The sequence below is a fragment of the Mobula hypostoma genome, chromosome 11 (assembly GCF_963921235.1).
Source record: "Mobula hypostoma chromosome 11, sMobHyp1.1, whole genome shotgun sequence".
In the NCBI taxonomy this organism is placed as follows: Eukaryota; Metazoa; Chordata; class Chondrichthyes; order Myliobatiformes; family Myliobatidae; genus Mobula; species Mobula hypostoma.
Genome location: NC_086107.1, coordinates 53,903,324 through 53,930,990, shown reverse-complemented (window position 1 = coordinate 53,930,990; position 27,667 = coordinate 53,903,324). Strand labels below are relative to the sequence as shown.

Genomic DNA, 27,667 nt, shown 5'->3' with positions numbered 1-27,667 from the left:
AGAAGTACAAAATACAACACTGTAGTGGTAACATCTGTAGTTGTAAACAAAGGAAGATGGTTAATAGAGTGCTTTCAGTTGGACTGATCAACTCAGCCCAGAAATACTTGACAGCAGAGAACTTCAATTTCAAAGTCAATGCAACTAGCACAATCTTGAAGATAAAACAAATCTGGACTTTAGAGTTTTTGGAGGAAAATTCCTCTACGGTTTACATCAGAAGCTTTCTGACAAGGTACTTAGGTGGAGATAATAATGGGAAGATCACATGTAATTGGGAGGTTCCCAATCCTTATAACAAGTTCGTGATTATTACACATCCAGATGGCAAAGTCTCCTTCCAGTCGGAGGAGACGAAACGTTACTTGGGAGGTGCAGAGGACAATATCACTTGTTTTGCCCAGGCAATTACAGAAAGTGAGAAATGGGTGGTACACCTTGCCATCCATCCCCATATTAATATGTTCAACCTGGGCAAGAAGAAATACCTACGTTATGAAATCAATGAAAATGCGGTACAGTGTGACAGCGAATTACCCTGGGGTCGAGACTGTGTTATGACTCTCATCTTTAACTTCAGAGGTACAAGAACTAATAAAAATTTTTAATATTCTTGACACTATATTATATTCTGCATTATAATGAGAGGCATTGATCGTGTGGATAGTCAGAGGCTTTTTCCCGGGGCTGAAATGGCTAGCACGAAAGGGCACAGTTTTAAGGTGCTTGGAAGTAGGTACAGAGGAGGTGTTTTTTACTGAGAGTGGTGAGTGTGTGGAATGGGCTGCTGGCAACAGTGGTGGAGGCGGATACGATAGGGTCTTTTAAGAGACTCCTGGATAGGTACATGGAGTTTAGAAAAATAGAGGGCTATGGGTAACCCTAGGTAATTTCTAAGGTAAGGACATGGTCGGCACAGCTTTGTGGTCCGAAGGACCCATATTGAGCTGTAGGTTTTCTATGTTTCCGTAAAGATCCACAGTCTCCTCTAGCCTTCTGCCACTGTGGATCTGATTGATGTAAGGGCACATGAGAAGCAGTGGCTAAATCATCTGATGAAGGGCCTCGGCCCGAAACGTCGACTGTACCTCTTCCTATAGATGCTGCCTAGTCTGCTGCATTGTGTTGCTTGAAATTCCAGCATCTGCAGATTTCCTCGTGTTTGCGGGCTAAATCGTCTGCTGATTTTATGTTCTCCCCACTGTTCCTTCCACAGGTTCTCAATAGTGTACTCGAAAACATTCTGTGAGAAAGAATTCCAGGCAGGAGTGTCTGATGGCCCTGAAATATTTTTGCTAATTTTTTTTCAGTTTATTTTCTTTGAGCGCTCAGCTTCGAAGGACTATATTTCTTCCAGCTCTAGTGTGATTATTCATTCTCGTATTTGGAGTCAGCAAGGCTTTCAATGATGAATCACATAAGCCTGGCATTGATGTTTTCCGCTCAGAGACAATGGAGCTGGAACTCAGCTCAGAAGCAGTGACGCCATTTGCAGCAATCACATTACCGTGATTGAAATAACTATTTGCATTGAATCTTTAATGTAGCAAAACATTCCAAGGTGCTTCACAAGAGCATTATATAGAAAATCTGACACTCAGGTATATGAGGAGATATATTGGTCAGGTGACAAAAAATTTGGTCGAAGTGGCAAGTTTGGGGAACAGGAGAGGTAAAGAGACAAAGAGGTTTAATGGTAGTTGTTATGTTACATTGCTATTTAATTATATTTATATCTGCATTTGCATAGTTTGTTTATAGTTAACAGTTCCTGATGTTTACAGGTTACAATTATTGTTCTATAGATTTGCTAAGTATGCCTGCAGAAGGCTCAGGGTTGTATATGGAGACATGTATATAGTCTGATAATAAATTTGACTTTGACTTTGTTAGTTCAAAATGTTGGTAACTAAAGATGTAGTTGCCAGTAATAGAACAAAGACAAACAGGGTGCGTAAGAGGCCAAGTGTGGGAAGCATACAGCAGCACAGAAAACTTGCAGAAGTTTGTACAAAAATGTGATAATTGAGGTATTTTGAAGGAGAATGGGTAGGAGGAGGTGGACAGGGAGATCCCAAAACAGATTTAACCAGAGGAAAGTCCTGAATTTGAACTGTTGCTGGATTGGTGGTCAAACAGAATTGTTGGGTTAAGGATAAGCAGAGCCCGGTGTGAAGCCCAAGAGGAGTTGCAATGTCCTGAATTGGGGCGGTTTAAATGGAAATAACAAAAATATTCATGAGGTGAATAAAGTGCAATTAAAAATTCGGAGGAGACCAGGGATAGCAGCAGTAACAGAGTGCAAAGTTTTTGCAGTTGATCTTTTGACTGTGATGGCATTGAGAAATTGGAATAAAACGAAGGTGGTCTTACTCAGTCAGACTGTAGAGAAAAGGCCTTGGAGATAATGCTGCGGCCAATGACTCTGAAGGCCATACACGTCTTGAGAGGGATGAGGAGGAACAGTATATGATAAACATAATTACACTGGGCATAATTTGATGAATATCACTTATATGCTGTGGTAAGATTCATATATGGGCATGATTTAAGAAAAGACTACTTGTTCAAGAGCTCGGAACAGAAAAGATGAATGGCTAAAAGGGCAGTATAATTAAGAACAAGTATTTTGAAGAGTGATTTCTATCAGAGCAATAACATAATTGTTGCTGATGATAACCAGTGCACACTTAAAATATTACTATGATTTATAATGTTTAAAATTTGGCATGACATAAGGTTTTCTGGCTTTCATTTTATTCTTTAAGAGAAGAAATACAGTATAAGAACGAGTGGTGGAGATCTTATTGGCTGCAGTGGCAAGCTCGAGGCATGCCAGTCATCAAGGACCTTATATACACCAGAGATAAGGTGTGGAATGTTTTGCTTGAAAGACTCTGAAGGAAGGTTTTTGAGTGGAAGGGAGTGCTATGTTAGAACCTTCAAAACTGACAATCCCAGCATGGATGAATTCTTCTCTGCTGACCCAAGCCCTGGACAAGTCACCATTCGATCATTGTTAAACTGCAAATATGTCAGTCTTAGACCAGGTAAGAAGCAAAGGAAAATGTGACATCAAGAAACATGACGAAAGCTTTCTTAACAAGTTAGATGTCAGGTGTGGAGATTATTAATTATTTTAGTTTCTCCATTAATTTAAGGTTAATGTTCCTCCTTTTGTAACACCAACAGAGCAGAACAACGTAAATGCTTGTAATTTGGAAAGAAAATATAACATGCTGGAATATTATAGAAAATCAGATGACAGTAATTCAAGTTAATATTTCAAGAGCAGAATTTTAAAAAATTTAAATATTTCTGGTGGTACCCCAGAACCAAACAAAATATTGTTCTAAATCAGCAATTGTTAATAGCTCAATATCCAATCACCATCACTACCAGATAATTCCATGGAGAGCTCTTCTCTGAGGCATTTATCCGCCACAAGCATTTTTAGAGAGACTTTTGATAATCCCTGTTAAAATTCAAAGCTGTCCTGGTCGTGTGCAACAAAACAACTGATATAATTGACCATTCCACTCTGTGTAGTAGTTATGCTGAACTGTTTCAAATACAAAAGGACCTTTGAGGAGAAAGAAGAGTACAGTGGGAATAAAAATTCAGTACTTGACAAGTTTTCTTGGCATTATATTTTCCAAACCTATTTATTCATAGGATGTAAATGGGGCTGGACTACTGACCACTTCATTAATTATATATCACCACATATCCTTAACCAGTATGATTTAATCTACAGCATCTGGATCCCCAAATATAATTATAATTCAAAGCAAATCAAATCAAATCAAGTTTAATTATCATTCAGCTATACATGGATACAGCCGAATGAAACAGCGTTCCTCTGGGGCCAGGGTGCAAAGCATACACAGCATATTCATAATAGCATGCAAAAAACCCATGCAAAAGATAAACACTTACATAGCCCCAGACATGTCCTGCAGAATGATGGCACAGTTCCCACACAGCAATCCAGCCTGTCATTCCACCAATTGAACACTTGAGGGCAGCACTGATGGGAGAGGCCAGCCCCCAACCAAGCACGGATGCCACTCTGTACTGCTTTTGGTGTCTCTGATTTACATCTCCTCCAGACAGATCAGCTATAATTAGCAGGACTTCACTGTCCTTTTAGTCAGTATCCTCACCACCTGCATCATTTAGTCTTTAAGGATCTTCCCACTGCAGACATTCCCTTTGCCCTCTGCAGCTTGAGGCCTAGTCCTAACTACAACCAAGGCTACACAGCTCCCACGCCACCTGTCACACCATCAAACAAGGGAAGCAGACCTGTGGCATCTTACATTATCAATGTCAAACAGGGTCTTGCGATCACAAGGGAAACATCCAAAGCAATCACCCACAGTTACACTGCATGCCACCTTTGCACACCAACTCCAGTGTTTCCAATGCAGCTCCTCTGAACCCAACCTAGTTCATCTGATATGCTGGCCAGCTCCTCCAATTAATGAGCAGCTTATTGATGGTGTAAGCCTGCAGTACTCAAAGTTCGTGGAGTCCAGTATTGTCTTGCGATCATAAAAATCACATTTATCAAAGAAAAAAAAACATCTTTGGTTGGCCCCCGAGAAGCCGTTGCATCCGAATGTGTTACCATCTTACCGGAAGTGCCCCCTGCCAAGTGCTTTTTACTTGAGGATCCTAATTCTGGAGATATCTCATATTAAATGCATTGTTAATAATAGTTCCAGCAAATGTATCCATCTACACAAGTACCTTGCTGCACTTCCAACTATCCTATGGTTTTTTCTGCTGATTATACATGTAGGATATCAGCTCCTTAAATTACTACCCAATCTTTTAGTAGAATAGAAGGAGAGAACAGTGGTTTGAGTTTACATTTAGAATTGCATTTAGATTTCATGTAAATTTTCACTAAAATGCTACAGCAATCCTTTGATAGGTGGCAATGTCTATGCTCATCGAACACAAGTGAAAGATACCGAGATCTTTCAGATAACCATCAATAACACGACCAGAAAAGCTTGTTTTCGTGGTATTTCAAAAGAATACCTTTCAGTGGTAAGTAATAACATACAGATCTTCAGAACTGGTTGATTCAGAAACTTGTGGGTAGAGTTAAGTAACTGCAAGGGTAAAAAGATCCTGATGGGAGTTACCTACAGGCCTCCAAAGAGTATCCAGAAAGTGGGAGATAGAAAACACATGTCAAAAGGACAATGTAATGATGGACATGGAGGATTTCAATACGGAGCTAGATTGGGAAATTCAAGTTGGTGCTGGATCTAAGAGAGAGACTATTAAAATGACTTTTTAGAGCAGCTTGTGCTTGAGCCCACTAGGGGAAAGGTTATTCTGGATTGAGTGTTGTGTAATGAACTAGATTTGATTAGGAAGCTTAAGGTAAGGGAACCTTTCGGAGGCAGTAATCATAATGTGATAGAATTCCTCCTGCAACTTGAGAGGAGAAGCTGAAGTCAGATGTAACAGCATTACGGTGGAGTAAAAGGAATTACAGAGGCATGAGAGAGGAGCTAGTCAAAGTTGATTGGAAGGGGATACTAGCAGGGATGCTGGAAGAACAGCAATGGCTGGAGTTTTGGGGAGCAATTTGAAAGGAACAGAATAGATACATCCCAAAGAAGAAGTATTCTAAAGGCAGGATGAAGCAACTGTGGCTGACAAGGGAAGTTACAAACAACATAAAAGCAAAAGAGAGGGCATATAATAGAGCAAATATTATTGGGAAGTTAGAGAAATGGGAAGCTTCTAAAAACCAGCAGAAGGCAACTAAAAAGCCACGAGGAGGGAAAAGAAGAAATACAAAGGTAAGCTAGCTAGTAATATCAAAGAGGATGCCAAAAGTTTTTTTCAGATATATAAAGAATAAAAGAGAAGTGAGAGTAGATATTGGACTGGTGGAAAGTAGTGCTGGAGAGGTAGTAATAGGGGACAACACTAGCAGAATGCTGGAGGTTCAAGAGCGTCGGGGGAGTAATTACTTTTGCTAGGGAGAAGGTGCTTGTGAAGCTGAAAGGTCTGAAGATGGCTAAGTCATCTGGAGCAGATGGACTACACCCCAGGGTTCTGAATGAGGTAGTTGGTGAGATTGTGGAGGCATTGGTATTGATATTTTAAAAATCACTAGACTCTGGCATGGTTCAGGAGGACTGAAAAATTGAAAATGTCATTTCACTCTTTTGGATACTAAGGAAACCAAGGAGTACAATTACTATGTTGGAAAACGGTATTGAGGCGGAAGAGTAGCAATGATCTCATGATAAGAAGTGAGAGAGACAGAAGAAAGGAAATTATAGACCAGTTAGCCTGACCTCAGTGGCTGGGAAAATGTTGAAGTTAATTGTTAAGTATGAAGTCTCAAGGTACTTGGAGGCACATGATAAAATAGGCCAAAGTCAGCATGGTCTCCTTAAGGGAAAACCTTGCCTGTTAAATCTGTTGAAATTCTTTAAGGAAATAACAAGCAGGATAGACAAAGGAGAATCAGTGGATGTTGTGTACTTGGATTTGCAGAAGGCCTTCGACAAGGTGTCACACAGGAAGCTGCTAAACAAGAAAAGAGCCCATAGTATTACAGGAAAGATGTTAGCATGGATAGAGAGTAGGCTGATTGACAAGAGGCCAAGAGTAGGAATAAAGGGAGCCTTTTCTGGCTGGCTGCCTGTGACTAGTGGTGTTCCACGGTGATCGGTGTTGGGACCGCTTCTTTTCACATTATATGTAAATGATTTGGATGTAGGAATTGAAAGCTTTGTGGCTAGGTTTGTGGACAATGCCAAGATAGGTGGAGGAGCAGGTAGTGTTGAAGAGGCAAAGATGTTGCAGAAAGACTTCGACAGATTAGGAGAGTGGGCAAAGAAGTGGCAGACGGAATACAGTGTTGGGAGGTGTATGGTCTTTCACTTTGGTAGACGGAGCAAAAGCGCGGACTATTTTCTAAATGGACAGAAAATTCATATAACCAAGGTGCAAAGGGACTTGAAAGTCCTTGTATTGGATTCCCTAAAGGTTGGTTTGCAAGCTGATTCAGTGGTGAGGAAGGCAAATGCAATGTTAGCATTCATTTCAAGAGAACTGGAATATAAAAGCAAGGATGTAATTCCTGCTTTATGAGACACTGGTGAGGCCTCAGTTGGAGTATTGTGAGCAGTTTTGGACTCCTTATTGAAGAAAGAATGTGCTGACATTGGAGAGGGTTCTGAGGAGGTGTACAAGGAAAATTCTGGGAATGAAAGATTTATCATTTGAGGTGCATTTGATGGCTCTGGGCCTGTACTCGCTGGGATTTAGAAGAATGAGGGGGTCTCTCATTGAAACTTAACGAATGGCCTAGATAGAGTGTATGTGGAAAGGAAGTTTCAAATTGTGGGGGAATATATGTCGGACCAGAGGGCACAGCCTCAGAATAGGGCGATGTCCATTTAGGCTGAGATGAGACAGAGATTTAGCCCAGAGGTTGGTGAATTTGTGGAATTCATTGCCACAGGTGGCTGTGGAGAGTGTAATTAAGGCAGAGGTTGTTAGGTTCTTGATTAGTCAGGGAGTCTTGATTAGTCAAGGTTATAGGGAGAAGTCAGGACACTGGGGGTGAGAGGGAAAATGGATCAGTCACGATGAAATGGCGGAGCAGACTTGTTTGGCTGAGTGGCTTAATTCTGCTCCTATCTCTTATGGTCTTATGTTGAAGAGTGTAGTAACTATGTGTAGACTGGGTATAACTGGACAAATTTGAGAGTTTTTTCATTCCTGCTTGAATCCTTGAACTGTGGGATTTAAAGGATTAGAAAAGATATCCAGGTTTTGGCTAGTTGTTTAAAAGAGCTGAATTGATGCCAATCATGAAGTGCCTGCATTACAAGTGTGCTATATGTCCTGTTTTGTGGCTGATGTACAGTATAATGGTTTTTATGTTCAACTGGTACATGTATTGGTGGGGTCTCAATTGCCTTAGTAAATTGTGTCATGTGAGTCACTATTACAAAATTGTATGGAATGGACCTACGTTTACTTCAGAGTCAGTGGCTACAATTCCATGTTTTAAATTAAAAACAGGAAATTCTGGAGCTAATCAGCATATCAGACAATATCTGCAGAGGTAGAAACAGAGTAACGTTTCAGATATTGTGAACACAGAAAAATTAGAAACCAAAGATATTTTAAGGTGCAGAAGGCAAAGGGAAAGTGTGATGGGAAGATCCATAAACTCTGAACGATGCAGGTGGTGGTGATACTGGCTAAAAGCACAGTGAAGACTTGCTAATTATAGCTGATCTGTCTGGAGGAGATGTAAATAGGACATGAAAAGAGACAGAAGATAAAAAAAATAGTGCAGGTACTGTGACATTAAAAACACTGAAAATCTGAAATGTAATAAATTCTGGAAATAATCAGTTACCATTATGTGTTGACAGTCTGGCCAGTTCTAATACAAAGACTGGTGATCGGAATTTGTTGAATCTAGTGTTGGGTGCTGATGGCTGCAATGTGCCAAGATGGAAAATGAGACACTGTTCCTCAAGCATGTGTTGGGTTTCCTCGCAGTAGTGTTAGAGGCCAAACACAGAGTGGGAGTGGGATGGAAAATTAAGCCAATAGGGCGCTAGAAACTCAGGGTTGTTCTTGTTTTGTGAGGCAGTGACCAAATTTGCATTTAGTTTCTTCAGTGCAGTGGAGATCACATTATAATCACCAAATACAGTACACCAAATGGGAAAAACAAGTGAATCACATGGGAAAGTAGGTGTTGATGGATTTTGGAGCGTGAGGGAATGGTCCCTTTGGAATGCTGAAATGAGAGAGAAGGGGAAAGTGGCATAATGTTGCAGACATTGGAAATTACAGAAGATGAATCAATGATCGGGGGGCTGGTGACATGGAAGATGAAAACTAGGTGGGAAGTTGCTCAGTGGGAAGCAAGAGGGAGAGAGCATATAAATATCTATTGCTCTTCAAACTATTATTGCTCCACATAACTTATTTCTTCCCAACTTTGCTCTATTTTTTGTCCTCTTCCTACTAAGAACCATGACATGTGTCCAGGCTATACCTGTCTCTTTGTGGGAAAATCCTCTGCCTCCCTCACCTCTTTTCTCAGCATATTGATAGTTGCAGAGAGCAGTTACCTGTTGCTGTGTGGAACATGAAAACTTCAACAATTTGTTGCCAAGCTCTTCCCTGATCATAACGTCTATCTCTGATTCTTCCTTTTCCTCTTACCTTCATCATGAGGATAGCAAGACAATTCCACAAGCTTCCACTGATATCTTGACTACACTCCATCCTAATTCCCATAAAGACTCAATTGCATTCTCCCAGCTTCTCTAGCACCTGCTTTAAAGATGACACTCCTCCATACCATCACATGAGGTATTTTTTTCCTATCTGTGATTTGTCCTCCACCATGATTCCCAAGACCCTAAACTGTGTATATTCTATTTCCTATTCTTCTGCTCTCATTTCCTTGCCTTCCATTCCACAGACATTCACATTCAACAGACCATCTTCTGCAATTTTTTTTTCATCTTCAACATGATACCATCACCAGACACATCTCTTCCTCCCTTGGCCTTTCACAATTCTGAAGAGGACATCCTTTCTGCAATTTCTTGACTCACTCTTCCACCTCCACTAACCCCATTCTGCTTCTTGCAAAACCATCTCTTGTAACAGCACTAGGGAAAACATTTGCCTTTCTAACTTTTCCTTTCCTGCCCTCCAGGGATCCAAACATACTTTCTGAGTGAAACAGCAATTTGTTTGTATCTCTTGCAATCATGTACCGTATTCAATACTCAGGAATTTGGAGAAAAATGTATAGGTGACCACTTTGCAGAATATGTCCAGTGTCCAAAAGGTTGGCCTTGACCTTCCAGCTGCTTATCACTTTAATTCTCCATTCTATTTCTGTCTTCTCTCTCTCTCTTAAGTCTGTTGCAATAGGAAGAGGATATAATTTTCTGAATAGCACACTACAGCAGTGAATTCAGTAATTTCAGAAAAGCAACGTTTCCAGTTTGTGAGAGAACTGGAAAGGTCATTTATCTGTAAGCTCAGCACAACTTTTTTTCTTTCTGAACATGCTAGCCGACTTACAAAATATTTTCAGCATTTTCTGTTTTTATTAATTCAGCATTATAGCCAAGCTGTTGAAAAAAATTCCCTCTTGTCCATAAAAATCTTCATTATTCTTTTGACTATTTTATATGCTTCCAAAATATATTTCTGTCAAATTTTAAATTGACATGTCTTCTTATCCTTTATTAGGTCCTCATATCCTCCATTAATTTTTCATAGCATGCTCTGAATGTAATCTGATTTCATGTGTATTATGTTCCTGTTGGTCACGATCATCCATTTTCTCTTTTATCAAACTTCTATCTTCTTCTCCTGGGAGCTCAGACTTTCAAGTTTTATCTTGTCCTGGTAGTGCATGCACCCTGAAGGCCTGTTATTGACAAGTTACTGTTTTCCCTGTCTTACTGTGATTCCAGTTGACTTGTGTTGGACTCTTTCACAGACTACTACAATTTTCTTTATTCAGGCCACCACTTTTGACCCTTTGCATAATTACTTTAAAGATGTATGAAATAATCAGATCTAAGACCAAATGTTCTCCTATATTATTCCCCTGAATTAGATACCATAAGACATATGAACTGAATTAGGCCACTCAGCCCATTGAGTCTTGCCCTCCACAGCCATTTGTGGTAATGAATTCCACAATTCACCACCCTCTGGCAAAACAAATTCCTCCTCATCTCTGTTCTAAATGGACATCCCTCTATTCAGAGGCTGTGCACTCTGGTACTAGACTCACCCACTATAGGCACCATCATCTCCACATCCACTCTCTTTAGGCCTTTCAATATTTAATAGGATTCAAAGAGATCCCCCTCATTCTTCTAAACTCCAGCAAACACAGGTCTAGAGCCATCAAACAATCTACATACATTAACCATTTCATTCCTGGAATCATTCTCATGAACCTCCTCTGTACCCTTTCCAATGACAGCATATCCTTTTAGGAAAGGGCTCAAAACTGCTCACAAAAATCCCAGTGTAGTCTGACCAATGCCTTATAAAGCCTCAGCATTATAATGATTGATTTTGTATTCTAGTCCTCTCAAAATGAATGCTAATGTTGCATTTGCCTTCCTCACCACCAACTCAATCTGCTAGTTACTCTGTAGGACAGGGGCTCCCAACCTAGGGTCCACAGACCTCTCAGTTAATAGTAAGCGTCCATGTCATTAAAAAAGGTTAGGAACTTCTGCTGTAGGGAATCTTGCACAAGGACTCCCAAGTCCCTTTGCACCTCTGTTTTCTGAATTTTCTCCCCGTTTAGGAAACAGCTTACATCTTTATTCCTTCTATCAAAGTGCCTGACTAGACACTTCCCTGCCCTATGTTCCATCTACCATCTCTTTGCCCATTCTCATAATCTGTCCAGGTCCTTCCGAAAGAATCCCAACTCCCTCATCACTACCTGCCCCTCTACCTTCGTCTGTGTTGTCTGCAAACCTGGACACAAAGCCATCAATTCTGTCATCCAAATCATTGACATATAATGTGAAAACAAGCAGACTGAACACTGAACCCTGTGGCACACCACTAGTCACTGGTAGCCTTCTAGAATAGGCCCCCTTTATTCCCACACTTTGTCTCCTGCCAGCCAGCCAGTCTTCTATCCATGCCAGTATCTTTCCTGCAATACCATTGGGTTTTATCGTTTTTAACAGCCTCATGTGTGGCACCTTGTTAAAGGGCTTCTGAAAATCCAAGTAAACATAATCCACTGCCTCTCCTTTGTCTATCCTGTCTGTTACTTCTTCAAAGAATTCCAGCAAATGTGTCAGGCAAACTTCCCCTTAAGAAAACCATGCTGACTTCGTAGAACATAGAAACCTGCAGCACACTACAGGCCCTTTGGCCTACAATGTTGTGCTGACCATGTAACCTACTCTAGAAACTGTCTAGAATTTCCCTACCACATAGCCCTCTATTTTCCTAAGCCCCATGTACCTATCTAAGAGTCTCTTAAAAGAGCATATTGTATCCGCCTCTACCACTGTTGCTGGCAGTGCATTCCACGCACTCACCATTCTCTATGTGAAAAACTTATCTCTGACATCGCCCTGTACCTACTTCCTCATGCTAGCTATTTCAGCCCTGAGAAAAAGCTTCTGGCTATCCACATGATCAATGCCTGTCATCATTTTATATACCTCTGTCAGGTCACCTCTCATTCTCTGTCACTCCAAGGAGACAAGGCCAAATTCACTCAACCTACTCTCGTAAGGCACGCTCTCCAATCCAGGCAACATTCCTGTAAATCTCCGCTGCACCCTTTCTAAATTATCCACATCCTTCCTGTAGTGAGGTGACCAGAACTGAATACAGTACTCCAAGTGGGGTCGAAGGTCTTACATAACTGTAACATTACCTCTCAACTCTTGAACTCAATCCCACGAATGATGAAGGCCAACACACCATACACTTTCTTAACAACACTGTCAACCTGTGCAGCAGCTTTGAGTGCCCTATTGACACGGACCCCTAGATCTCTCTGATCCTCCACATTGCCAAGGGTCTTACCATTAATACTGTATTATATTCTGTCTGTGTGTTTGACCTACCAAAATAAATCACCTCACACTTATCTGGTTGAACTCCTCTGCCACTTCTCAGCCCAGTTCCGCATTCTATCGATGTCCTCCTGTAACCTCTGACAACCCTCCAGATCATCTACAATACCCCCAATTTATGTGACATCAGCAAACTTACTAACCCATCCTTCTACTTCCTCATCCAGGTCATTTATAAAATTCACAAAGAGGAGGGGTCCCAGAACAGATCCCTGTGGAACACCACTGGTCACCGTCCTCCATGCAGAGTATAAACAACTACACTTGGCCTTCTGTGGGCAAGCCAATTCTGGATCCACAAAGCAAGGTCCCCTTGGATCCCATGCCTCCTTACTTCTGAATGAGCCTTGCATGGGGATCCTTATTGAATGCCTTGCTGAAATCCATATACACTACATTCCACTACTCTACCTTCATCAATGTGTTTTGTTACAACCTCAAAGAATTAAATCAGGTTCATAAAGCATGACCTGCCCTTGACAAAGCCATGCTGACTATCCCTAATCAGATTATGTCTCTCCAAATGTTCATAAATCCCTCCTCTCAGGATCTTCTCCATCAACTTACCAACCACTGAAGTAAGACTCACTGGTCTATAATTTCCTGGGTTGTCTCTACTCCCTTTCTTGAACAAGGGAACAACATACGCAACCCTCTAATCCTCCAGTATTTCTCCCGTCCCTATTGATGATGCAAATATGAATGCCAGAGGCTCAGCAATCTCCTCCCTCACTTCTCACAGTAGCCTGGGGTACATCTCAAACCCAGTGACTTATCTAACTTAATGCTTTGCAAAAGCTCCAGCACATCCTCTTAATGTCTATATGTCTTACTTTGGCCTACTTTATCATGTTCCTCCAAATACCCTGAAATCCCATCCTTAATTGGTCGTGGATTTATGGAATTTGTTGCCACATACAGCTGTGGAGGCCCAGTCATTGAGGGTGTTTAAGGAGGAGATTGATAGGTATCTAATTAGTCAGGGTATCAAGTGATATGGGGGAAAAGCCAGATATTGGAACTCGATGGGAGAATAGTTTGGCTCACGGTGGAGTGGTGGAGCAGACTCGATGGGCCGAATGGCCTACTTCTGCTCCTTTGTCTTGTGATCTTAATAATGGGCTCCAACATCTTTCCAACCACTGAAGTCGAGCTAACTGCCTATAATTTCCTTTCTCCTGCCTTCCTCTCTTTTAAAAGGGTGCAGTGACATTTGCAATTTTCTAGTCTTTCAGAACCATTCTAGTGACTCTTGGAAGTTCATTACTAATGCTTCCACAATCTCTTCAGTTTACCTCTTTCAGAAGCCTGGGGTGTAATCCATCTGGTCCAGGTGACTTATCGATCTTCTGATCTTCCAGCTTTCCAATCACCATCTCCTTAGTAATAACAATGGCACTCACATCTGCCCCCGACACCCCCAAATTTCTGGCATACTGCTAGTGTCTTCCACGGTGAAGACCGATGCAAAATACTTAGGTTTGAGTTCTATTTATTTGTCCCTCTTTACTACCTCTCCAGCATCATTTTCCAATGGTCTGAACGCCACTCTTGTCTCTCTTTTACTCTTTATATATCTGAAAAAAACTTTTGGCATCCTCTTTTATATTATTGGCTAGTTTACCTTATAGCTTTTTTGTTGCTTTCTGTTGGTTTTTAAAAGCTTCCCAATCCTCTAACGTCCCACTGATTTTTGCTATATTATGTCATCTCTTTTGTCTTTGATTTCCCTTGTCAGCCACGGTCCTCATCTTCCCTTTAGAATACTCCTTCATCTTTGGGACATATCTATCTTGCACCTTCTGAATTGCCTCCAGAAACTCCAGCCATTGCTGTCTACCTTCATCCTTGCTAGTGTCCCCTTCCAATCAACTTTGGCCAGCTCCTCTGTCACGCCTCTGTATTTCTCTTTACCCCACTGTAATACTGATACATCTGACTTTAGCTTCTCCCTCTCAAACTACAGGGTGAATTCTATCACATTATGATTGCTGACTCCTAAGGGTTCCTTTACCTTAAGTTCTCTAATCAATTCCAGTTCATTGCACAACACCTAATCCAGAATAGCTAATCCCCTAGTGGGTTCAACCATAAGCTCCTCTAAAAGACCATCTTGTAGGCATTCTACAAATTCCTCCTCTTGGGATCCAGCAACAATTGATTTTCCCAATCTATCAGTATACTAGAATCCCCTATGACTATTGTAACATTGCCCTTTCTACGAGCTTTTTCTATCCCCCATTGTAACTTGTAGCCCACATCCTGGCTACTGTTTGGAGGCCTGTATAGAATTCTCATCAGGGTCTTGCAGTTTCTTATCTCTACCCACAAGGTTTCTTCAACATCTGATTCTATGTCAACTCCCTCTTAGGATTAGATTTCATTTTTTACCAGTAGAGCCACACAACCCCTCTGCTCAGCTGCCTCTCCTTTTGATACAATCTGTATCCTTGGACGTTAAGCACCCAACTATTATTTTCTTTCAGTTATGACACATTGATACTTTATATTTTATTGTCACCAAACAACTGATACTGGAACGTACAATCATCACGGCGATATTTGATCCTGCGCTTCCCGCACCCTGGATTACAAATCGATAGTAAATATTAAAAATTTAAATTCTAAATCATAAATAGAAAATAGAAAAATAGAAAGTAAGGTAGTGCAAAAAAAACGAGAGGCAGGTCCGGATATTTGGAGGGTATGGTCCAGATCTGGGTCAGGATCCGTTCAGCAGTCTTATCACAGTTGAAAGAAGCTGTTCCCAAATCTGGCCGAATGAGTCTTCAAGCTCCTGAACCTTCTCCTGGAGGGAAGAGGGACAAAAAGTGTGTTGCTGGGTGGGTCATGTCCTTGATTATCCTGGCACTGCTCCAACAGCGTGCGGTGTAAAGTGAGTCCAAGGATGGAAGATTGGTTTGTGTGATGTGCTGCGCCGTGTTCATGATCTTTTGCAGCTTCTTTTGGTCTTGGACAGGACAACTTCCATACCAGGTTGTGATGCACCCTAGAAGAATGCTTTCTACGGTGCATCTATCCAACAACATCATACCTGCCAATCTCTAACTGCAGTACAAGATCATCTACCTTATTCTATATACTGTGTGCACTCAAATATAACATCTTCAGTCCTGAATTCATCACCCTTTTTGATTTTGCCCCCAAGTTACACTCCAGCCCATCCCACTGACTGCAATTGTGCCCTATCATCTGCCTGTCCTTCCTTACAGTCTCATTACAGTATACCAACTGCCCTATTCTCAGCCCTATCACTCCAGATCGCACCCCCCTGACAAATTAGTTTTAATCCTCCCCAACAGCTCTAGCAAATTTACCTGCAAGGATATTGGCCCCCGTTATACTCAGGTGTAACCCATCCTTTTTTTTTATTGGTCATACCTTCCCCAGAAGAGATGCCAATGATTCAGAAATCTGAAACCTTGACCCCCTGCATCAATTCCTCAGCCACTCAGGACTGAGTGATCTGTACTATCATTCTATTCCTGCCTTGACTAGCATGTGGTGCTGGGAGTAATCCAGAGTCACTACTTTGGAGGTCCTGTACTTCAGCCCCTTCATTAACTCCCTATACTCACTGTGCAAGACCTCTTCCCCTTTCTACTTAGGTCATTGGCGCCAGTGTGCACCACAACATCTGGGTACTCACCCTCACTCTTGAGGATTGTCTGCAGCTGCTCTGAGACATCCCGGACCCCAGCACTTAGGAGGCAGCACATCATCCTGGTTGCTCCTTCGCAACTGTGGGGTCTCCTGTCCATCTCCATAACTATCGAGTCTTCCATCATTATCATTCTGCCTGAGTTCACCTTTCCCTGCTGAGCCTCAGTGCTACTGGCCTGGCTGCTCCTGCTGTGCATCACCCCAGCAGTAATCAAAGGGATATACTCGTTGCTGAGGGGAATGGCCACAGGGGAACCCTGCACTGGCTGATTACTCCCTTTACTTCTCCCAGTGGTTATCCCTCTACTATCTGAAACCTGCGCACTCTGGGTGTGACCACCTCAGTAAATATCTCATCTATGAGATCTTCAGCCTCATGAATGGTCCTGAGTACATCCAGCTCCAGCTCCAGCCCCAGGTCCATGACCTTATCTGTCAGGAGCTGAAGTTGGGTGCACTTCCTGCACATGTAGTCATCAGGGAGACCATTAGGTACCCTGCGATCCCACATCTTACTGGAGGAGCGTTCCACTGCCTTAACTACCATCCTGCCCGCACTTGTCAAGCTTAAATTCCAACTTCTCAAACTTAAGTTCTAGCCTGAGCCTGTTCTCACCCAAGCCTGGCCACTCTAACGCTGTGCACTCCATCCGTGGCCACTCCACTTATACCTCGCTTCATTTTAATGGCCCCTGCTGAGTGGCTAAGAGATCATTATGATTGCAGCCAACCAAAGAGTTCTGCAAGTTCCCAGGCTCTTCGTATTATCCGCAAACTTGGCCACAAAGCCACCAATTCCATCATCCAAATCATTGACATACTTTATACTATATTGTCGCCAAACAATTGATACTAGAATGTACAATCATCACAGCGATATTTGATTCTGCGCTTTCCGCTCCCTGGATTACAAATATTAAATTTTAAAAATATTAAAAATAGTAAAAATTAGTAAATATTAAACATTTAAATTATAAATCATAAATAGAAAATAGAAAAATGGAAATTAAGGTAGTGCAAAAAAACCGAGAGGCAGGTCCATATATTTGGAGGGTATAGCCCAGATCCGGATCAGGATCCTTTCAGCAGTCTTATCACAGTTGGAAAGAAGCTGTTCCCAAATCTGGCCGTATGAGTCTTCAAGTTCCTGAGCCTTCTCCCGGAGGGAAGAGGGACAAAAAGTGTGTTGGCTGGGTGGGTCGTGTCCTTGATTATCCTGGCAGCACTGCTCCGACAGCGTGCGGTGTAAAGTGAGTCCACAGACAGAAGATTAGTTTGTGTGATGTGCTGCGCCGTGTTCATGATCTTCTGCAGCTTCTTCCGGTCTTGGACAGGACAACTTTCATACCAGGTTGTGATGCACCCTAGAAGAATGCTTTCTACGGTACATTTATAAAAATTAATGAGGGTTTTAGGGGGCAGGCCAAATTTCTTTAGTTTTCTCAGGAAGTAAAGGTGCTGGTGGGCCTTCTTGGCAGTGAACTCTGCTTGGGTGGACCAAGTCAGGTCATTTGTGATATTGACCCCGAGGAACTTAAAGCTTTTGACCTGTTCCACATATGAACTGGAAAGAAGCAGTCCCAACACTGACCACTGCGGAACAAAGTTAGTCACTGACAACCAACCAGAAAAGGCCCCTTTTATTCCCACTTTTTGCCTCCTGCCAGTCAGCTAATCTTCTACTCATGCTCGTATATTTCCTGTCATACCAAGGGTACTTATCTCATTAAGCAGTTTCATGTGCAGCACTTTGTTAAAGGGCTTCTGAAAATGAAGTACAAAACATCTATATAGATTCTTCTTTGTCTATCCTGCTTGTTATTTCCGCAAAGAATTCTAACAGATTTGTCAGGCAAGATTTTTCCCTGAAGGAATGCATGCTGACTTTGACCTATTTTATCATGTGCCTCCAACTACCCTGAGACTTCATTCTTAACAATTGACTCCAACATCTCCCCAACCGCTGAGGTCGAGCTAACTGGCCTATAATTTCCTTTTTTCTGCCTCCCTCCCTTCTTATTGTGAGGTCATTGCTTCTCTTCTGGCTCAATACCATTTTCCAACATTATAATTGTACTCCTTGCTTTCTTTAGTATCTAAAAATTTCCTGTTCAGTCACTGTGCAATCACTGACCTCTACAGCAGAGAACCCGAGACATTGACAAGACACAGAGGGCAAGATTTTCTCCTCACTATAATCCTAAGTACCAAACCCTTATTCTATGACAGTGAAACCTCAGTTCCAGCCTACCCTCTCAGAAAGTTCTCTTACCAAAGTCTTGTCTCAATGGAAAAGTCAGCAGAGGAATTGTGAACAGTTTTCATTTCGAAAACAAAGGGAAACCTTTTCCATGCCAGAAGAGTCAGAAGACAGACTGCATAGACTTAGGGTTGTTGCTAAAAGTACCAAAGGAAATAATATGCATTGTGGTTGTCAAGTTTATCTTTTTCTTTATATGAGTAAATCCGTAATATTTGTTTCCTCCAGTCCTTGTGTACCACACTCCACTCTGGCACCATTGGAGGATAGTGGTTAGGGTTTCTACTATTACTTATCTCCGCAGCTCTGATGCAACCATTTATGCTGAGAGACATTTCTACCCTTCGGCAATGGTAACTCCTCTTACCATGAACTTTGCTAAGTACTTGAAGGGAAAGTTTTGAAGAATAGAGTAAAAGACAGAGCTCGCTCTTTCACTGGCCTAGGATAAGTGCGAATTACTTCCTGCTGTGCTTTATACTTTTACTGTGATTTGCAACTTAACCTTGTAATGTTTCTTACTTTAAAAGCCCACTGAGTTTCTTTGCATAGTTGCAGAAGTCTCTGAATAACTATGAACTGCCAATGATGTTAGTTTCATACCAAAATCTCAATTTAAATAACTAATTATGAATAATGCCTAAATGTGCATAGGGAGGCCAGTGTGGAGTAATTGCCAAGTCAGGTGGTATAAGGAAGTTAGATTCATATACATTAAAGACATTCAGTAATATGGTATTCCTGCATAGCTGGAGTTCTGGGATTGACACAGTGCCTCTGAGCTACCCAATACTTTCTGGGATATTAGACAAAGACAGAATTAAGCATGATTATGAAGTCCATTATCATATTATGGTGACAAGCAGTCATTCCAATATTCAGTGTCTTGGTTCACACAAGGATTAAATACTTGAGGGAGGCTTTAAAGCACTGACATACACTAGATGTAAGTAGTACCTCCAAGGGGCAAGAAAAATGTTTTCAAATTTTGAGTACAATTGTGCAATCAGACCCTTACATCAAATGATCTTTTAAAAATTTCTTAAGGGTCCTCAAAATACAATTATGACAAGTCCAATTCTGACTGATGATTGTTGGTTTAATATCATGTACAATGGACCTAAGGTGACTATAAAGACAGGAGATGGAAAACTTCTGAGCACAAAGTCCACTGGGCAGCTTGTAGTCGGATACTCTGCAGCTGGTGAGTTACAATTTATTCATTCATTCAGTCCTGTCCGTAAATGGATAAATAGATATATTAATAAATGTTTGAATATTTCTTCTCTGATAGACTGGTGGGAAAAATATTGCCAGGGTGCTCAGAACAACGGCTAATTGGGATGATTCTCAGTATGTGATGCTCTTGTCTGGTTGACTCCAGTAGTAGCATTTGGGCATATATGACAAATGGTACATTAATTAGGAGGAAAGAGCCAAGTTCATTTGCAGTCAGAGGGAGTGCTTGTACTTTCTCATATAACATTCAGTGACACAAATATAAACTCAAATTTAATTCAACAGTATGATGACTTTCATGGAATTTTTTAATAGAGGATTAGAAAACTTTTGGAGGTGGGAATGAAGGTGTGGTTAACAGGTTAATTGTTAAACCTCAGAAAGTGATGTGATGATGTTTGAGGATGCAGGGGTGCCAGAGATGGTACGGGAAGGAGGCACACTGTAATCCAGTGAAGAAAGTATAGTGCGCGGAAACTGAAGGGTAGAAGAAGACTGTAGAATGTGACTATGAAGCAATTTTAAATTGAAAGCAGCAAATTCTTTGTCAGTTGATGGAGAACCAACAGAAATCTACAAAGACAAACAACTAGTAGAGGGTAGGATATAACTTTTCCCTCAGGATTGGACTCATTAGCATCTTGAACTTTTCCTGCCAAGGCTCTCCCCACTGGGAAACTGGATATCCTAATTCCAATTTAATTTTCCTTTATGTTTCCTCCAAGTCAATACAGGCAGCTTGCATTAGTAACTTACTAACAGATACTGGAACAAACTTTTACCTTTGTTGTTAAGGCAAAGTTTAACAAGAATGGCATCACATGAAAATTGTTAATTACGCCTAATTTGAAGAGTTTCTGCTGGGACTCCATTTTATCCACACATACTACCCAGTTATTTTAATGGAATAAAAAGTTTATTGCTAGCTGTGATGAGCACAGCATACCTACATTGATATCAACAGGACATTGGCACCTCAATGTGGCCCCACTGCTGCAGCCTCCTCCATTAACTTTGGGATACCCATGGCTTGGACATGATTACACTATTCTATTTCTTCAGAGGGTCTCCATTTGGAGACCAGTGTGCCATTACACCACCTCCATTCTAACCCAACTCACTCCCACACCATTCGCCGATTTATTTCCCCTCATTATCTACAGACAGGTAAGAGTCTTGCAGACATTTGGTCAAAAAGACCCTTGCTCTGAAGCAACCAATAGGGCTAATGTCAATAAGGAGTCTGATAATGGAATGCTCCCCAGATAGGTGCAGGAGTTCATCATTGACGGTGGTTGGTGGTTGGTATCCATTTGTGTCAAAGGACAATGGGTGATGGTGATCATCTTCACAAGCCAGGGTGGGAAGTATGGAGATCCTGAGATGCCAGCCTCTGGGCCTCACCAGTGTAGTCCAAAGGAAAACTTATGAAGCAATATGCTTGGCACCAGCTTGGCTGTAGGAGCTGCTGGATGGATGTCTAATGAAGTCCAGTTTAATGACTGAAATATTCAACCAATATTTTAGTTTGAATAGACTACTAAGGATGGAGCACCTGAGAGAATCAAAATGATGCAGCACAGAAATTCATCCCATTTCTATGAATATCCCTGTTTTTTAAACATGCTCTTCCAAATGATTCAACCTCAAGTATTGACTCAATTTATTTTGGATGTTATGAAGGAAGTTGTTTTTGCCAGTCCTGCAGCCTGTGCTTTCTAATTAACAACACACGATTGAATAGAAAACTATCTTCCTCATGCAACCATGAACAGAATAGGAACAAAAATTACAACTAAAAGTTGCTCAGCAGCTAATTAAATGAAGACTCTTCATTAAAACTGGAGGTTTTGATGATTGTATTATGATGTATTGGTTTTCAGATAATTCTCAAGAATTCATTATGAAACTCGTGAACCGACCACTCCTAATATTGCAAAGTGATTTTGGCTTTGTGGGATTTGGTTCTGGAACACAAAGGTTAGATGGAAACAAGCCTATGTATGAGGCAAGTAGGATGACTTCTGATGAAGATGGCTATTACCAATTCAAACTTGGTAAGTTTATTAACTGTTTATTTAGTGTTAATGATCCTTTTGGATAAATTGTAATTGCTTTTAGATTTGCAACACAGCTCTAAATAAATCCATGATTAAATTATTTTTATTTTCTAATCTTTCAATCTTATATTTTTACTTCTGTGATGGCTCTCGTAATGTTACGAAGACAGACCTCCTTGAAGAACTCAGCCAGTCAAGCAGCATCCGTGGAAAGATTTTGGTCAGTGACCAACTTTACAGATTTCTAATCTTCCACTTACCCTTGACTTCTGAGAAAGGGTCAGTGATATAAAATTTTCCTACTTTCAGTTTCTACAGAGGCTGCTTGACCAGCTGAATACTTCTGACATCTCTGTTTCTATTTCAGATCCAGCACCTGCATTTTCATTTGTTTCCCTTGCAAAGAAACAGTTTTGTGAGGGTGAGCTACCCTCTGGTATATATCCAAATGACCTTTCTTCCTTTATTATCCCTGTAGACAGTTCAACTGTGCAATGTACCATAATCAAGTCTAACATCATGGTCTCTTGATGATTTTCAGCTCACCTCCAGGTCTTATGCACCAAATAAGATGAAGAATCTACTGAACCAAGGATAGTGAAAAAATGAAAACATGCACTTGCAATTTAAAGAATCATGACTGTTAGACTACCCTCTCCAATAAAATGTATACCATATAATAAATCTGTAAGATAGATCTTAGTGATACATAGAAACATAGAAACATAGAAAATAGGTGCAGAAGTAGGCCATTTGGCCCTTCGAGCCTGCACCGCCATTTATTATGATCATGGCTGATCATCCAACTCAGAACCCTGCACCAGCCTTCCCTCCATACCCCCTGATCCCCGTAGCCACAAGGGCCATATCTAACTCCCTCTTAAATATAGCCAATAAACTGGCCTCAACTGTTTCCTGTGGCAGAGAATTCCACAGATTCACCACTCTCTGTGTGAAGAAGTTTTTCCTAATCTCAGTCCTAAAAGGCTTCCCCCTTATCCTTATCCTGATGAAAGCTGTAATGAAAGCTTTCAAATACAGCATTAATGTTGAAGTAACTCCTTTTGGAATTGTTCCACATGGCTTGAAATTTTCTGGTTAAACTGATTATATTAATATATTTTAGGATCAGAATTGCTTTTCACATCTATTACGCAATTACTTTATTTTACTACATTAAGAATACAACAAGCAGATGGGCAAGATGAGCTGCTTGAATGGTTCGGCATGGACTAGATGGCTGAAGGCCTGTTTCTGTGCTGTACTTTTCTATGACAATGGGAGATGGACAAGATCATTTGTCAGGATGGTTTTGAGGACTGAGAGGGGAATTAGAGTTCAGGTTAGAGTTTTGGGACAGAAATGTGGGGTAGTTACAGGTCTAGGCCTCCACTCTGTGTTCAACAGCCAGGACGAAAGACGTCCATGGTCAGATGCTGGGCCGGCTGACCAGCGAAGAAGAGGGCTGGTGACATACTCCGCTCCCCACCCGCCCCAGGTCAGTGAGTTTTTGGTGGGTTGTGGAACTGGTGTTCTGTGTGAGCTGGAGGTACAAGGCTGGTGACCCCCCAGGTACGCAAATCGGTGAGCCTGGAGTCCGAAGCCTAGTGTTCGGAGTCACGTCATCAGTGAGTTCGGAGTTCGGGTCCTCATCCACCATCTTCATTCATTGTCGTTGGCAAGTCCTGGAGTCAATGCTGAAGACTGTAACACGAAGGTCCATCAGAAATCCAGAAGTCACGGCGAATTCACTGGGGAAGATAAATGCCTATTTTCTGTGAATACTCGAATCTATTGGAGATTGGGGAACGAGGACGGCATGTCCTGGGGTTGGAGGACTGTGTGTGCATTTGGGAAATATGAATGGGCAGACACAAGGAAATCTGCAGATGCTGGAAATTCAAGCAACACACACAAAATGCTGGTGGAATGCAGCAGGTCAGGCAGCATCTCTAGGAAGAGGTACAGTTGACGTTTCGGCCAAGACCCTTCATCAGGACTAACTGAAAGAAGAGCTAGTAAGAGATTTGAAAGTGGGAGGGGGAGGGGGAGATCCAGAATGATAGGAGAAGACAGGAGGGGGAGGGATGGAGCCAAGAGCTGGACAGGTGATTGGCAAAAGAGATTTGAGAGGATCATGGGACAGGAGGCCCAGGGAGAAGGAAAAGTCGGGGGGGGGTGGAACCCAGAGTATGGACAAGGCGTATAGTCAGAGGGACAGAGGGAGAAAAAGGAGAGAGAGAAAAAGAATGTGTGTATATAAATTAATAAATAACGGATGGGGTACAAGGCTGAGGTGGGGCATTAGCGGAAGTTAGAGAAGTCAATGTTCATGCCATCAGGTTGGAGGCTGCCCAGATGGAATATAAGGTGTTGTTCCTCCAACCTGAGTGTGGCTTCATCTTTACAGTAGAGGAGGCCGTGGATAGACATATCAGAAAGGGAATGGGATGTGGAATTAAAATGTGTGGCCACTGGGAGATCCTGCTTTCTCTGGCGGACAGAGCGTCACTCCTCCTCTGCTGTAAAGATGAAGCCACACTCAGGTTGGAATGTGTGGCAACACTTGTCAGCTGCCTCCGGCACGTCCTTGGGTTTGTTGGTTGTTAACGCAGAAGACACAGTTCATTGTATGTTTCAACGTACAGTGGATTCTGATTAATTAGGCCATCGCTTAATCGGAGCAGCTAATTATTTAGGACAACATTTAAAGCACAAAAACTTGTCAAGAAAATTACTGTGATTCACTTTGTTTATTTGGAACACCATGCTGCTTAACTGGGGCAGGAAACTGTTGCTGAATGGGGTCTAACTAGTTTCAGTCATGTGCATTTATGTGGCTGTTAGATGCCACAGCATGCTTAGAGCGAACAGTTTTTAAATAACATCAGTTGCGTGTGTTCGTGTTCAAAAAGCAGTAATCTTTGCCACTGATCACAGGTAAGAAATAAACAGCAAGACAATTTAGAACTGTTTTGCTCACTGCAGTTTCAAGCATTAAGGCTGCGAGATGCCAGAAACGGCTGGGAGTGAAAATAAAACAATTTCACTACAAAGAATTTGAAGGTATCAACAATCATCTTGAATGTTACAATGAAAATGAAGATTTTGACAATGCAATCATTGATAGCATTGTATGAAGGCAGTCCATTATCTGCACTAGGTGTCTGAGCTTATTTTGTTCATTGCACACACTGGATGAATTCCTCCATCAATAACTATTAGGAACTAATGCAGTTTTATAGTACTTTAGTAGTATTGATAGTGTTCTGAATGTCATTTAAATACTTAATTTGTTACTCAGTTTGTCTTTTTTATACCGTTTTAACTATTTCTGTGAAACTTTGGCTAATTCAGGCAGCTGCCTAATTGGGCCAAAATGTACTGGCCGCAATGTGTCCCCATTAACCGGAATCCACTGTATTATGAGATAAATAAATCTGAGAAGTAAGTAACTGCAAATGCTGGAATCCGGATCAAAAATTAAACTGCTGGAAGAAATGAGCAGCTCAAGTAGCATCAGTGCATCCAAAGAGATGGTGAGACCCACCATCTGGACCAGGTGTGGAGGAGAGGTAACTGGTATATAGAATTTGGGGAGACAAAGGCTGGTACGTGGTCGGCAGAACTAGCTTTTGAGGGAGGCAAGGTCTGATGGGCTGATGAGGCAAGTTGAGGAGAGGAGAGGGAGTGTTTTAGATAGAGGTTGGTAGGTGGCAGGCAGAAACATGAGAAATATAGGGTGGAAGAATAGAGAAAGAGACGGAGCAGATAGGTGGAAGCAGATAAGGAAGGGATGTTGAGTAGATCATTGTCTATTTCTTTGCTGTTGTTCTTCTTCTCGTGTTTCCAGATAGACCAGGTTGTGGTAAGCCAAAACCATATTCCCAGACTATTTCAAAGAGGATTTCCTTTAGTGTTATTAATTTTATCCCAGAAATATTGTAAATGAAAATAAATATGAAAAATATAACTTTTCATTCTTAATCATTTAACTCCTTTCTCTTCTTCCCCAATGCATGGAATCTTGGTTTGTTCCTATTCTGTGCTCCTTCTTCTGTATTTATCTTTTTCTGGAATTTGAAAGCATCTCCTCACATTTTCCAACTGAGACAAGGCATCAGGCATCACTGAAAACAGGGCTCATCATTCCTAGCAATAGAGGAGTCCTTTTTTAAAGCTGGAAATGTTCTCTCAAAGGACAACCATGCAAAGGGGCAATGCAATGCTGGGCAAGTTGTTCTAGATGAAACTGCCACCTGATACTCTAGGCATGAAGTCATCAAGAGACATAAATAAAGTAGTCCCTGCATAAATTGAGGGTTATTTGATCATTCTGACAGATCCTTTATATTAGGTGAACATTTTAAAATCCTCAGTTAAGACTGCTCAAATGACCTTTTCATTGTGTTAAATCCCAAGCTGACAAATGTCTGCTTCTTTCTGTTCTGGGTCAGTGTCCACAGACAAGTACTGGGAAATGGATAAAGATGGCTACATCACTGGTACAGGAGAGCAGCCAATCAACTTCATTATCCAGCTGGTCGGTTCGAATGTGCTGATCCTCAAGGCGCCCAATGGCAAGTACGTGATAACACAACAGAGAGGAGAATTCAGAGCAATAGGGGAGGATGCCAAGTCTGCCTCAATGTTTCTTTATTAACCAGCTTTGGATCTGATCTTGAAAGAAAAAACAAATGCATTAAAACCCTGTAAAATCTATATGAATAGCTAAAATAAATTATATATGTTATACTTTTAGATCTCATTCTTTGTTTCTCTATCAGCCGTCTTCAGGATAGGCATCCGAATCAATCAGTTGCTTTATAAGACAACTTTTGAAAATGGAGAAACCACATTAGAGATCTAGATTTCCTGTCTAAATTGTACTTTCAAAGCAGTTGTCATGAAGTTGAATTTGTAGCACATGAAACTAAACTTGGATTTACAACACTCAGTGACATATAATCACAGTGCTTGTGTTACTTAAAAGAGCAATAGGAGATAAGGAATTCCTATTGGGAAAGTCTACAAATTAATTAGGTAGGAAATAGCACAAACATGCTCATTTTAATAAAATTAAAGTATACATTTAAATAATATACTGCCAGCTTGGGGATGTTTCAAGGAATAACAACACTGAAGATAACTTTGGAATAGATATTGAAGAAACACAGAAACTGTATTTCTGATTGTAAGATGAAGACAAATCTAAAGAAGGACCTAAAATGGACCCATTAAAGGTAAGAGCAGGGATATGCAGATGAGATTTCTTACAAAATATCAAAATAATTATTTATTAGGAACTGGAATAGACAAAATATATATTGCCTAATGAGAGAGCTTGTAAAGTTCAAGAGTTGGCAATTCCACCTTTATATTGTTAAAGAAATAAAGATTAAATCCATTTAGGTTATATCCCGGAAAGCAATCTTGAAGAGCAAAATCATTTTCAGAACACTACAGTATCTCAAATGGAGAAAGTTGTTACTGTGAGGTGAGATGAGTGTCATCCTTTGTAAGTGAACAAATCATGAAGCTAGATAATTATGAAGTAGGTTTGGGGACTTTAAGGAGCCACAGAGTTATAGAACAATGTAGCTGTGGTAAACCATGTATATGTTGTAACTGGGTTAACTGTCTGGACACGCCCCTCTGCTGACTGCCCCTGTGGCTCCTCCCACAGACCCCAGAGTAAAGGTGATTTTGCCTTGCCCCTCCCCCTCAGTCTGGGGGCAGACACTCAGCATGGAAGTCGT

General features: G+C 41.2%; 1 protein-coding gene across 1 annotated transcript; it reads left to right on the top strand.

Moving 5' to 3' along the window:
• Positions 1–56: 56 nt before the first annotated feature.
• Positions 57–26,571, top strand: LOC134354288 (fascin-like). Its single transcript, XM_063063213.1, has 6 exons — positions 57–582; positions 2,769–3,050; positions 4,943–5,061; positions 19,657–19,813; positions 21,732–21,905; positions 26,366–26,571. The coding sequence occupies exons 1-6, from the start codon at positions 57–59 to the stop codon at positions 26,569–26,571; spliced, it is 1,464 nt and encodes a 487-aa protein (XP_062919283.1).
• The last annotated feature ends 1,096 nt before the right edge of the window (positions 26,572–27,667 follow it).

Bases quoted from the DNA above. Each gene is read 5' to 3' on its own strand.
- LOC134354288 (XM_063063213.1), top strand. From the start codon at position 57: ATGGTTAATAGAGTGCTTTCAGTTGGACTGATCAACTCAGCCCAGAAA. The intron at 3,051-4,942 runs GTAAGAAGCAAA...ATCCTTTGATAG, and splicing joins ATATGTCAGTCTTAGACCAG to GTGGCAATGTCTATGCTCAT. The intron at 21,906-26,365 runs GTAAGTTTATTA...GTTCTGGGTCAG, and splicing joins CTATTACCAATTCAAACTTG to TGTCCACAGACAAGTACTGG.